Source organism: Prionailurus viverrinus, chromosome A2 (assembly GCF_022837055.1).
Source record: "Prionailurus viverrinus isolate Anna chromosome A2, UM_Priviv_1.0, whole genome shotgun sequence".
Classification (NCBI taxonomy): domain Eukaryota; kingdom Metazoa; phylum Chordata; class Mammalia; order Carnivora; family Felidae; genus Prionailurus; species Prionailurus viverrinus.
This window is the reverse complement of record NC_062562.1, coordinates 30,491,090-30,505,175: the sequence shown is the minus strand read 5'-3', so window position 1 is coordinate 30,505,175 and position 14,086 is coordinate 30,491,090. Positions and strand designations below refer to the sequence as shown.

The following is a 14,086-nucleotide window of genomic DNA, read 5'->3' as shown; positions in this document are numbered from 1 at the left end:
GAAACACCGTGCATTTATAACTTATTCTTCCATTGTTAAAGCTAACCAGATTCTATTGTAATTCTGCTCTCTCCAGCCAGCACTGTAAGCAATAACTTTATTAAGGTCAAATAGATATCACAATACAGTATTTATCCAACAGGATCCAGAAACCGGTTACAGATATCATCTAAGAACCACAGCTGGTTTGTGCTAAAATGCTTCCAACATCACAGATCACACAGAGTTTATACATCGATAACAACTTTTATCTGGAAATACGGATGCACAGTTTGCCCTCGCTGTTAGGCCTTGATGTTCCAATTGAGTCAGAACAAAGAAGGGAAGACTGGTGTTTTCTTGATAATGAAAAAATTCTGAGGAATATTTCATGAGAACTGTCTCTGGGATCAGAGTTGCTCACGGAAGTCATTTCTAATTTATAATTCAAATCGGGATTAGTAATTGGTAAATTAAGCTGTGACTTGAGAATTTCTAATAATTGGATCAAGGAACATATTAGCTTTACAGATAGGATTTAAAAGTTTGGCTGCTAGTATAGGTTCTACAGAACATCCTTTATAAATTAATACATTAGCACAAAAGCTTCTCGACTGTGGTATCTGATATCTGCATCTCTGTTACTCTAAGAAAACAGCACTCCATAAACACAAACAGTTATTGGTCCTATTGTTTATGGTCCATAGGATAAGAGCCACAAAACATCATAGAAAGTTACGAGAATGTAAATATTTAGCTAAGTAGATAGAATAAGTATTGGGCAGTTACCATATATAACACTGAATATTGACTAATAGGGAAAAAAAAATCCCAAACCTTAGTTACGGTGCAGTCAGAATTGGGTAAAGCCAAAGACAGATTTGCAAGTATACAAAGTAATGAATATATTTCTTTAAACGTCCATTTAACAAATTCATGGTGCAAACTGGAAAATTTTCATAAATACACTTCAAATGTTCATTTTGTGAGAAAACGCATATTCATGCACTAAACCTTATGAGCACTGATTCATTAAGTAAAAAAAAGAAAAAATACGGAGCAACTGTCTGAAACAAATACTTGAGACTCACAGTCCTACAATGTCTGCAACTAAACACAATAACACATGCATGTGTGATACACCAAATTGTCTTATAGAAATCATTAAAACATCTTTCGCATCAAAACGCATAGGAAAACTCAGGGGTATAGAATTTACTTTATGCATATTACATACTAGAGACTGTAAGCTTCCAAATGCTTTCATCATCTCCACACACCTACAAAACGACCATACAAGTATCTGTGTATGTAATAAGGTACTCTCCAATTAGGCATCTATGATGAATAATGTATCTCCTCATGTCGTCTCCTCTCTAAGTACCATTTATCACGACCCAGGCCTTTCTGCCTTAATGAGGACTACAGATCTCTGATTTACATTCAACACCCTCTGCATTAATAATTGATTGAAACTCCTAAAAAACTCTTCTGCAACTAAAATGGAAGGTGGTGAGGCTATCGCCAGAAGAATGCGAAGACTACCTGTTAAATCTGATTGGTAAAAGAAGCGGGGCCACTGGACTGTTGGCCAAACTCATCTGAGGATGGCCCCATACTCGCCTGCTGGCTATACCCGCCGCTTGACCCATAGCTGTCTTGGTTGTACCCGCCTTGGTTATAGCTACTCGAGTGCTTTTCCATTGGGTCTGAAAGATATCTCTGTCCCGAGGAATGCCAGCCGGTCTCCTTGAAAACAAACCAGATGTTTCCAGCCCAGAGGATAAAGTTCAAGAACCCAAAGACCTGAAAGGAGAATCAGAGCAAATGAGTTGATAGATGGAAACACAAGAAAAATCTCAGTTTCAGAAAATCCTTCATAATACATACGGCTACTTTTTATTCAACATTGAGATCTCTTTCAATTTTTCATTTGGAACCGCTGTTTCATTTACAATATTTAACATTTATTTATTTATTTGCATCCAAGTTAGTATATAGTGCAATGATTTCATAAGTAGAATCCAGTGATTCATTCCCTATGTATAACACCCAATGCTCATCCCAGCAAGTGTCTTCCTAATGCCCCCTACCCATGAAGCCCATCCCCCTCCCACAACCCTCAGTTTGTTCTCTATATTTAAGAGTCTCTTATGTCTTGTCTCCCTCCTTGTTTTTACATTATTTTTGCTCCCCTTTCCTTATGTTCATCTGTTTTGTATCTTAAATTCCTCCTATGAGTGAAGTCATATGATATTTGACTTTCTCTAATTTCGTTTAGCATAACACCCTCTGGTTCCATCCACGTAGTTGCAAATGGCAAGATTTCATTCTTTTTGATTTCCGAGTAATACTCCATTATATATATATGCCACATCTTCTTATCCATTGATCCATCGATGGACATTGGGCTCTTTCTATACTTTGGCTATTGTAGATAGCTCTGCTGTAAACATTGGGGTACATGTGCCCCTTCAAAACAGCACACCTGTATCCCTTGGATAAATACCTAGTAGTGCAATTGCTGGGTCATAGGCTAGTTCTATTTTTAATTTTTTGAGGAACCTCCATACTGTTTTCCAGAGTGGCAGCACCAGTTTGCATTCCCACCAGCAGTGCAGAAGAGATCCTCCTTCTCTGCATCCTCGCCCACATCTGTTGTTGCCTGGGTTGTCAATTTTAGCCAGAGAATATCTGACTTTTACTGAATGCTTACTACACGTTAGGCACTGTGGAAAGGGCAATCCATTCATTCTGTCTGAGAAGAAGGTATTATTATTATACCTGTATTAAAGATGTGGAAACTGAGGTCCAGGATAAGAATCTTGTTCCAGGTCACATGACTTGGTAAGTAGTAGACGAGGGTCAAGCCCTGTTCTGTCTGACTCCATGGTCTGAGCCCCTACTTAAGCTTATTGTCTCCCCAAGTGAGGTGTTCCTCATTGTCTGTAAGAAGTCTTCAGGGGCTACAGAGTTGAGAACTTTGATTTTAATAATAGTGCGTTAATTTATAAGGTTACCTTCACTTCATGGCTAGAGAGACTACTCTTCCAGTTTTTGTAATGATATAAAAAAATGAGTCAACTTAAAAAGTATGGCATAAGCAATCGTGCAGGTGGTGTGCAGATAAGCACATGAATGAGAGGGTACACAGAGGTTATGACTTCGAAGAGTTGTACTTTCTGTGCCTCTCACATCCAGAAATGAATGTTGAAACCAGACTCTCAATGCAATACGGGCTTCAGGGAGGTATAGGGTATTCTCCCAAGAACTGGATGTGAGGCTTTCCTATGGAGATTCCTCTTACTCTCCAAAAGGGTGTTGTTGGCGAGTCAGAGGACCAGGTGTAGCCTCCCCAGACTCTGCCTGTCTGATGGAAGCAGAGCTGTTTGCTCGTGCCAGAGCCTCGAAGAGAACAGCTGTTCTGCCACCTTTCCCAGGGCACACTGGTTGACCTGGGAATTAACCAGAAGCAGTCAGTTGTAACAGCCCCCTACCGGAGATAGACAACAGCATGAGATAAAGCTGTGATGGCATTAAAGCATATTTAGTAACCACTCCAGCTCAACAGTCGCCATTCAAATTGGACTTGGGCCACCGCCACAGCTCTGGATTATAGGGTGCTGGGCAAGCATCTATCCTCGGTTGCTGGATGGTAGGGGGGTCCCAAGTGCCCTGCAGGTGGGGGTGAGGGGGCCAGTGAAGTCAAGATGAGGCGCCTTGGGGACCTGGAGCAGGGGCTATTTACCAAAGTATTTCAGAATTTTAGCAGCAGGTGGATCAGGACACATTACCTGAATGTCACCTTTGGACTCATCCTGCGGGTTTTGAAATCACACTGGCTTCAACTGCACTCTCCTCCTCCATGACCTTGGACAAGGCAGTTAGCCTCTGGACCTCAACTTATTATTTTGTTTTCCTAATGTAGAATGAAGGCTATTCGTTCCTCGGGTGACAGTGTGAGGATTCAAGAGAATGTGTATAACGCAGCTAGACGGTGCTAGACACATTCGAAGATGCTTCCTGCCTGGTAAGCAGTGTTCTGATACTTTCTCAAATATTTCCATGAACTGTATTCGTTTGGCCCTTTTGCTGCAGCATAAACTGAAATGGGACTTTGATGGCAAGGCCGTACTCTTGAGGGACGTCGGCAGCCAAAGCAGTCTCTGTAGGCCCTCGCCTGATCTAAAAGACTGGTTTATCCCAGCCAACCCCCCTTCTTCCTTCTCTCTTCTTCCACTCTCTCTTCTTCCTTTAATGTTAGCTGATACTTATTTAACATTATCTTATGCCATGCTCCAGGCTCCTTGCTGATGGGAGATACAGGACATAATGAAGGTACTCCCAGTATAATAGTTGTGTGACCAAAATGAATTCGGTAATCACAGACAAAACTCTAATTCACATGCAGGACCTTTTATCGATGTGTACAATAGCTGGGATATTTTCCACCAAAGGGGAGATCTCGATTAAATGGTATCTTTGTAAGTGTATGTCAATGTAGGAGTAGAAAAGATTATCAAGGAATCTTCTCAGATATCAAGAGATGGCTCTGCCCAGAGCTCTAATTTTATGTTTCCCCTTCCTTGGTTTCTCCCTTTTGCTGGCTGCTACTTGGCTTCTAGAAAAGGGATGCTCAAGAAGAACCTAGCCATCAGGGGCATGCAACTTAAAAGTGAGTACACAAACAAGGCATCCCCATGGGCATGTTTCAGAAGCAGGCACGTCTTATCCCGCTGTCATCACACAGGTATTGCAGACTCCTGGCTGGCACGTGGGCCCTTGAATCTTTTCTTGCCATTTTGTTGCAGCTGAAGTTAGAGTAAGGATTTTGATCCAAGCTCAGATGTGGAGGCAACAGAAGGAGAGACTGCAAGCCACCATGCGTAGCAGGAGGAAGAATGAGGAGGTGAAATCTAGATTGGCCAAGAAGACGTGTCAAGATTGCCTATAATGAAGCTGGAGAAGCAGAAGTAGAAATTGTGAATAGGATAGTTAGGCTCAGAGAACCTTGGAAAGAGAAGTTGAGAGAGAAAAACACATTCTTTCCTCCTACCCTCTTCTTTGGGCTCTAACCACTATATGACATTTAGGAAAATGATTGCATTTACGAGGCAGCTTTTCGGTCGACACTTATTGAACACCTGCCATATGCTGGGCACTGTACTGAGAGGACTTATAACATATTATATCATTGAATCAATGGTCTTGTGAGGTCTGTTCGATAATAGCCCCATTTTACAGATAATGAAACTAAGGTTTAGGGACCTTAGTGCATTTGTCCAAGAGCAGCCAATTATTGAGTCGTGGAGCCAGGATTCAACCCCAGGCAGACGGACTCCACAACTGTGCCCTGAACCATTTCGAGTGGCAGCAGCATTAACAGAATTTGGCTCTACTCTGGCATTGCTGTCACTACTTGAGAAGCCGCGAGCAAATCCTTTCACGGCACCTACCTGCATTTGTAATGTCTGGATAGCTCCCCTGCCTATTTGTGTTGGTGTGAAATCATAGATGCCAAGATGCTTTGGAGAAAGTAAATTTGTTACCCAGGTAGAAATATCATTGCTATTGTTGAACCACTTACTTGTAGAGGTCACTCCTATGGGTGTGTCTGACTCCTTCTCCAAAGCCTACACTTGCTTAGTAGGCAAGGTGGTTTGGTTCTGTGAGCCATATTTCTTCTGCAGGATTCCGCAAACCCTGAGCCAAGGTGGACATGTGGCCCAAGATGAGCTAATGAGATGCTCTCTGTCCGGAATTTGGGATTAGACCTGAGTGATTTTAGTTCAGCCCAAGATGTTTCTTTAAGAAGAAATATAATCTCAGAAACTGGGGGGTGGCTATCTTCTCTTGAGACAACAGGAAAAAGAAAGACAAATGCATCCGAAAAGAGACAATAATGTCACAGGCATTCAGAAAGAGAGAGATGAGAGATGAAGAATGTAAACTGTCCAGCTTCCTGATAATTCCTGGTCCGGGGTTCTGCCCTTGGTAGACACAGTGCTAGTAATTTTCCAATTACTTTTACCTCTTGTGAAAAGCTAGCTTAATAGGATTTGAAGCCAAACGAGTTTGTAATGAAAAAAAATTGCTGTGTTCTGGCAGATTAACATTCTTTCCCTCTGCTTTTGCTAACAGAAATTTTGTTTCCCTTGTAAACCCCGATGCAGTCAAGTGGCTTGAGCTCTGTGGTGGAACTTTAAATCAGGAGCAGAGTAATGCAAGTCAGATACAACATTCTTTGGTATCTGACATTGAGAACCTTGGTCCTGCTCTAGATGCTGCTTTTTTAACAGTCTGTTTCATCAGATTTCATCAATTTTCTGAGCTACTTAATATCCTTCCAAAGATTTTTTTTTTTTCCTGATGAGCTTAGTCAGAGTCCGTTTCTGTTACTTGCAACCCAAACACTGCAGCACATACGGACGTTGAATGTCCATAAGTGGGGTCCAGAGAACGGAATTTAGGGATAGGCGGATTATTTTGCTTTGGCCAGTTTGAAGTGAATTTTCTGTCACAGGAACTGGAGGACCTTTAACTGATATAGATCCGTAACAGTAACAGCAACAGACCTGTCCTTTCTCCCATGACATGCTGTCTGGTTTCCATCCATTTCTCTTTTTGATTTAAAAAAATTTTTTTAGGGGCGCCTGGGTGGCGCAGTCGGTTAAGCGTCCGACTTCAGCCAGGTCACGATCTCGCAGTCCGTGAGTTCGAGCCCCGCATCGGGCTCTGGGCTGATGGCTCGGAGCCTGGAGCCTGTTTCCGATTCTGTGTCTCCCTCTCTCTCTGCCCCTCCCCGTTCATGCTCTGTCTCTCTCTGTCCCAAAAATAAATAAACGTTGAAAAAAAAAAAAATTAAAAAAAAAATTTTTTTTAATTCCATATTTTATTTAAAATTATATATGTACCTATGTGTCTAATTTCGTGGATTTTTTTTTTTTTTATCTGAGTATAGTTGACACACAACATGGATGGGCCTGCAGGGGGTTATGCTACATGCCATCAGTCAGGTAGAGAAAGGCAAATACCTCTTTTTTTTTTTTTTAATTTTTTTTCCAACGTTTATTTATTTTTGGGACAGAGAGAGACAGAGCATGAATGGGGGAGGAGCAGAGAGAGAGGGAGACACAGAATCGGAAACAGGCTCCAGGCTCTGAGCCATCAGCCCAGAGCCTGACACGGGGCTCGAACTCCCAGACCGCGAGATCGTGACCTGGCTGAAGTCGGACGCTTAACCGACTGCGCCACCCAGGCGCCCCCAAATACCTCTTTTTGACTTTAGGAGACACGTCACATGGTTTCTCATTCAAAATTCCCATCGCGTAGTCTAAAACTTACTAGAGGCAGCAAAGGTAGAATTAAATAGACTCTGTAGGACATCATAATGTATTAGATTGATTATTAAACCAACAAACGTACTGGATGATTTTCTCTTGTTGTTCTCTTAGGTTTTGAGATCAAGATTATAATAACATTCATTCCGCCCTGCCTAGAAACACGCTACGGAAGCAGGAGAGTCTATTTCAACACACGCCTCCAAGTATTCGAGTGTTTATCTGCGGGTGTGTCCGGCAATGAGCAAAAATGACGGCGAGGACCTCCTACATACTTTCTTTCCATGTTTACTCTCTTGGCAAGGCAGGATTCACAGTCAAAGCATCAGGGAGCACCTGGCAACCCTGTCCCCTACTTAAATGCCTGCTCAGATTAAATTTCAGAAAGCTGTAGAAACATAAGTTAACCTTGAAGCAAAGATAATTATTTTTAGGGGCTGCTCAAGAATGTTTTTCTTTCAGCAAATACTGTCAGGCTCTCTAGTCTTCACTAACTACTGCTCTTTGCTGCCATTATAGTTTCTGTCTTTCTTACACGCCGTTTCTTTCTTTAAAATAACACAAGAATCCAATTTAGTTGCCCTGCTCTCTGTCAGATTGTCTGTCTTCCTGTGAGAGCTATGCATTTGAAAATATTCGACTTTGTTCAACTCATATAGTTCAGCTTTTCCAAAGTTACCAGGCAATTAAACCGGGAACATGGTGAAGATAAAAAAAAAAAAAAATTACCATAATTGTTATAAGTGTCTTTTCTACTGTGCAGCTTTCCTGTATTTTATCAGGTCTGAGTGTTTTTCCTCCAGACAATCAACTGGATGTATTCTAGCTATGTGTGGCTTGAACAATGTTTTCTTCCCAGGAAACCTCTCTGCCATCAAATATTCCTTTTACTTCTGGCAGGCGTCAGACTTAAAGTTCACATTTTATATCTGCTTCCGGCTTAGAATTTTGACTTGACTGTCATCCAAGCAGCAGCTGCCAATACCTGCTGCGTTCTTATTAAGACTCCATAATTGGCAGCATTAAAGCCTATGGGTTCTGACAATAGAAGACTTGAAGGCCAGAGGATCATCTTGCACATGGAGTGAAATATCGCCTTTTAGACTGGCCTCATTTTGGACGCAGAAACCTCCAAGGTGACCTCTGAGATATTTTTCCTATTCATTTGAGTGGCAAACAAAGGTTTGGGACGTAAAGCATAGATGAAAACATACCACGGAAGTGTTTAAGCTGGACATTACAGGGCTGTGGACAGCCATGCATTTGTTGGATGGCTGTTTGCAAGCTGACATCAGTAACAATACTTCCTTAGGATCCGTCGCGACCTTGACATCAGACAGTCCTTTCGCCCAAGCTGATGAACCCACCAACCACAAAAACGAAAAGACTACAGTGACGATGAAGTCCTATAGAAACAGAAAGATAAAACAGGAAGAGAAATGTGAGTTCCAGAAACAAATTGATTACTTTATGCAACTATTTGGCTTGCTTTTCGGGAAATTCCAAGATCCCACAGCAATGGAACCAGGGAGAAGTTGAAAAACAGATAAAAGAAAGTTTTGTGATATTATATTTATATTTGTCTAAAATAAATAATAGTAATATTTATTGAATGCTTGAACTGTTCCAGGAATGATGCTAAGTGCTTATAACCCTCATCTAATTGTTCCTAAAACACCCCTGTGAGGAAGTTCCTATCATTATCCCATTTGCGGATAACAAAGCTGGGACAGGGAATGGTCAGACAGCTTGCCTGAGGTGCCCACAAATAATCAGCGATGGCGTCAGCACTCACACCCGGGCAACGAAACCTCTAGGTCTATGATTGTAACCGCCGTGTTAGGATGGCTGCAAACAGAGAGATTTGCTGATTGTTAAAGACTCCTAGATAGCAATATTCATTTATTCACTCATTCATGTTTTTCAGTGAACAAATCTACGTGCCATCCAGCGTGTGCTTGAGACTGTGTTCAGTGGAGGCAATAAATAGCCGTAATGTTTTGACTGCTTTTTACGGGCAAGAGGCTTTATGTAAAATTATCCTTACAAATGCCATGTTAGACGGTGTTTTTAATACCCATTTCTCGTGATTCATTGCTTACATATGACATCCCAATAAGTGCCCTCCTCAATGCCCATCACCCATTTATTTTTCCCCCCTCCCCCCTCCATTAATACTCATTTTAAAGATGAGGAAATCAAGGCCCAGAGATATAAGGTAACAATATAGAAAGGGGGAGAGCCAGAATTCAAATCCAGATCTGACTTACAAAACCATCTGCTATGAATACAGGGGAAAGAGGCTTCTTTTTCCATATGAAACAATGTCTATGATGTAAGATGATGTTTAAATGTTTAAAGAAACAATACCAAGCTTCTGATGACGGGGATGCTTCTCATATCCTCTTCCTGACTCAGAGCGGGTGGGGAGTCAGAGTTACTGTCCATGTCTTAAGCAGACCATGTTCTAATATAGGACAGTCTTTCAGATTTACTGTATTTACATTTGACTAACATTAAAATGTTGCATACTGCTTACCTAGTATACTAAAGACCCTGACCTGGAAAGGAAGAGTACATTTGCTATACCAAGAGAAAGGTTTCTGTTTTAGTCTAAATGATAAGCCTGTCAAGTACAAAACTTGTCCCGTGTCTCCTTCCTACCCAAGGGCATGGTACATTTCACTTGCTCTGGTTAGTTTTCCCTCATGACATGACTGAAGGAGTTTTCATCAAGATCCTATGATCAACACCAGGGAAACTCTTACATTGTAAGGATGCTGTTGTGGATGGTATTTGTTAGGTGTGGCTTTTGTGGACAATGTTCTAGACTGTCCACTTCTTTTTTTTTTTTTTTCAACGTTTTTTATTTATTTTTGGGACAGAGAGAGACAGAGCATGAACGGGGGAGGAGCAGAGAGAGAGGGAGACACAGAATCGGAAGCAGGCTCCAGGCTCTGAGCCATCAGCCCAGAGCCGGACGCGGGGCCAGAACTCACAGACTGCAAGATCGTGACCTGGCTGAAGTCGGACGCTTAACCGACTGCGCCACCCAGGCGCCCCTAGACTGTCCACTTCTAAGAGTGGCTGCATTTTCACAGAAACTGTTATCTTTTCATCCAAGGGCTGTTGCAAATAATATGACTTACCGGTTGACCTTTTCATGTTGGCTCTAGAAAATTCAGGGCTAATTTGTTACCTGCTCACAGGGTTTTTAATGGCATGGATATTTTAACCCTATTCCCAGCCTTGTTTTATATACCCATTCTTTCTTTCCCTTCTCATTTTTAATTAATTCCAGTTTGAGTTTCATATATTCTTGTAAGCTATCTTAAGTTGTTTCTGGAATGAGATGGTGGTATAAACAGGCAAACAAATACAGTATCTACAGCAATCAATAAGAATATTTGGAATCAAGAGACTCAAGTGTTTGAGTCTGAATTATAAACTGGAGAAATGGTTACGGATAAGTAAGCCAGGTTGATTGTGTCAAATACAAATTCAGGTTCATGTTCAATCTAGTACCTGATTCATTCATGGATGCATTCATTCAAACCATTTTTAAAATTTTTAATGTTTATTTATTTTAGAGAGAGTACAAGCAGGGGAGAGGCTGAGAGAGAGGGAGACACAGAATCTGAAGCAGGCTCCAGCCTCCGAGCTGTCAGCACAGAGCCCGACGCGGAGCTCGAACTCACAAACCGTGAACCATGACCTGAGTCAAAGTTGGATGCTTAACCGACTGAGCCACCCAGGTGCCCCTCAAACAATAATTTTTGAGTAATGTGCCAGATATTGAGCAATGTCTTATGAGGGATTTAAAAAATGCAAGACTCTGCTCCCTTGATATTACATATTTTTTAGGGGCTATAGATACCCTGCCCTTCCAATTATGAGACAGGAACTGTCATTATTTCTGTTCATCATAATTAAAAATAGACTTGAGAAAAGGGTGTGAGGATGGGGAAACAAGAACAGAGTCATGTGAAGACCTCTCCCTTGGAAATTGGAGAAAATAGTATCAAAACTTTTAGACTTATTTAATAATAGTAAGAATACCTAACATTTGTGGGGCATGTATTATGTGTGAAGCACTATTCCAAGTTTACATGAATTAAGTCATTTCATTTTGACAACAGCACTGTGAAACAGATGCTAATCCTGTCCCCATTTTACATTTGAGGAACCTGAGGCCCTAAGGGGTTAAGTAAAATTGCTCAGAGTCTGGAGTTAGCAAGTGGTAGAACCAGGAATGTAAGCCTGGCCTTCTGCTTCTGGTACCTGTGAGTCTGATTGTTCTATACCCCCCTCATGGCTGCCTTAAGGAATATTGATCTTCTTATTTAAAGCAAGTACACTAAAATTTCAAAAGTTACACTGGATGTCCTGGTTAATTTAAATATGACGAAATAGTAATGAATCATTTTCTATATATAGGCTTCATGAATGAAGTCAAGGATCTGTGTCCTTGAGGTAAATAGGTTATATTTGGGAGCACATCCAAACTTTTACCCCGGTACCATTTTGTAAAGAGGCATCAGCCTATCATATTAAGGTATTTCTCACACAAGTTAACAGCTCAGAATCTGTCATCTGAGAGACCGGGGGCTGACTACTGACCCTGCTACTTACTATGTGTTCTTGGACAATTTGCTAGACAATTTGAAACTTCAGTTTAGCTCACTGTAAAATGGGACAATAACAGTATCTGTCTCATAAGACAGTCGGGAGAAGTGAAAATGTGGTTTTTCATTTGTCTGTTTTTCCCAGTAAGATGTCAGTTCCAGGAGGGCAGAGACTGTCTACCTTGCTTATTACTGGGTCTTGGCAGAAGAGTTGCCATCAATATTTATTAAGAGAGGGAAGGAAGGAGGGAAGGAAGGAAGGAGGGAAGGAAGGAAGGAAGGAAGGAAGGAAGGAAAGAGGGAAGGAGGGAAGGAAGGAGGGAAGGAAGGAGGGAAGGAAGGAGGGAAGGAAGGAGGGAAGGAAGGAGGGAGGGAAGGAGGGAGGGAAGGAGGGAGGGAAGGAGGGAGGGAAGGAGGGAGGGAAGGAAGGAAGGAGGGAAGGAAGGAGGGAAGGAAGGAGGGAAGGAAGGAGGGAAGGAAGGAGGGAAGGAGGGAGGGAAGGAAGGAGGGAAGGAAAGAGGGAAGGAAGGAGGGAAGGAAGGAGGGAAGGAAGGAGGGAAGGAAGGAGGGAAGGAGGGAGGGAAGGAAGGAGGGAAGGAAAGAGGGAAGGAAGGAGGGAAGGAAGGAGGGAAGGAAGGAAGGAAAGGAAGGAGGGAAGGAAGGAGGGAAGGAAGGAGGGAAGGAAGGAGGGAAGGAAGGAGGGAAGGAAGGAGGGAAGGAAGGAAGGAGGGAAGGAAGGAAGGAGGGAAGGAAGGAAGGAGGGAAGGAAGGAAGGAGGGAAGGAAGTAAAGAGGGAAGGAAGGAAGGAGGCAAGGAAGGAAGGAGGCAAGGAAGGAAGGAGGCAAGGAGGGAAGGAAGGAAGGAGGGAAGGAAGGAAGGAGGGAAGGAAGGAAGGAGGGAAGGAAGGAGGGAAGGAAGGAAGAGGGAGGGAAGGAAGGAAGGAAGGAGGGAGGGAAGGAAGTAAGGAAGGAAGGAGGGAAGGAGGGAAGGATGGAAGGAAGGAAGGAAGGAGGGAAGGAAGGAGGGAAGGAAGGAAGGAGGGAAGGAAGGGAGGAAGGACGGAAGGAGGGAAGGAAGGAAGGAAGGAAGGAATATACAAAATGTTCTCAGTTTTGTTAAAATATTTACATTTATGTATATAACACTGGAGTTTACCTAGTGGTCGGTGGTAGGATTGGAGATGATTTATTTTCTTTTATATAAGCTTATGTATTTTTATACATGCCTTATTTTATAATTAAATCAAATAAAAACAATGTGGCAATGTGATTAAGACATTGATTGATATATCGATGGCTCTTCCAGACAGAAATTCAGATGGTTCTATTTGTCCCTACAGCAGCATCAAGATTTATAATTGGACCAAATAATAAATGTCATTAGAATAGAGAGTTTTGCAACAAAGGGCTTCAGAAAGTAGTCTCGGGCCAGATTTTCCACAACTAAACAAAGTGTGAATATGGGGGACGTTATGTAAAAAATTCTGGGTGAAGAATATATTAGCCTGAACTTTTTTTGTTTTTTGGCTTCGGCACTGAGCGCGAGTTTGAGGCCACTTGCAGGGCGGGAAACCTGGGAGCAAATCCCTGACCCCATGCTTCTCCTGCCAAGGCTCCCATTGGCCACACCCAGCTGGAGCCCAGAGGGCAGGGAGCCCACTGATGTGATCCATGCAGCCACATCCTGAGCATAGAGCATGGTGGGGAGGGGCAGGGCATCCATCAGAATCTGTCCCCCGAACTAGAGGTCATCTTCGGGGCCGCAACCACAGCTGCCGTCACCCGTGTTTACCCAGCATTTCCCACATGCCAGGCACTCTGCTAAGCACTTACGGGCATCGTTAACCTTACGACATACATACTAGAAAAGCCCTGCTTTTCTTATGAGGAAACTGAAGCAGAGACAGGTCAAATACTTTGTGTATAATTAATGCCTGGCTTGATTACTGCAGTGTATCGTGAGCTTTCTGTAAGGTTGGGGGGAAAGACGCTCTTTGGTGTATTTTATGTAGATAATTACCTTAGCTGATGTTCTCTGAGTTTTAGTCATTTTGGCAGTACCTAAAAACAGTTTTGATATTATCCACATAGTCTTGTGTTATTGCTTAATATTTAATTTAAAGCAAATTACCCTTTTGACATA

At 42.2% G+C, this 14,086-nt stretch overlaps 1 protein-coding gene across 1 annotated transcript in view; it reads right to left on the bottom strand.

Moving 5' to 3' along the window:
- Positions 1 to 1,523: 1,523 nt before the first annotated feature.
- The window catches only part of SYNPR (synaptoporin), a 310,558-nt gene continuing 297,995 nt past the window's right edge, over positions 1,524 to 14,086 (bottom strand). The window contains exons 5-6 of the mRNA XM_047849818.1: positions 8,534 to 8,725; positions 1,524 to 1,785 (exon numbers count right to left, since the gene is read on the bottom strand). Coding sequence (XP_047705774.1) covers positions 1,528 to 1,785; positions 8,534 to 8,725 — 450 coding nt within the window. The 3' untranslated portion in view covers positions 1,524 to 1,527. The remainder of the gene's footprint in view (positions 1,786 to 8,533; positions 8,726 to 14,086) is intronic.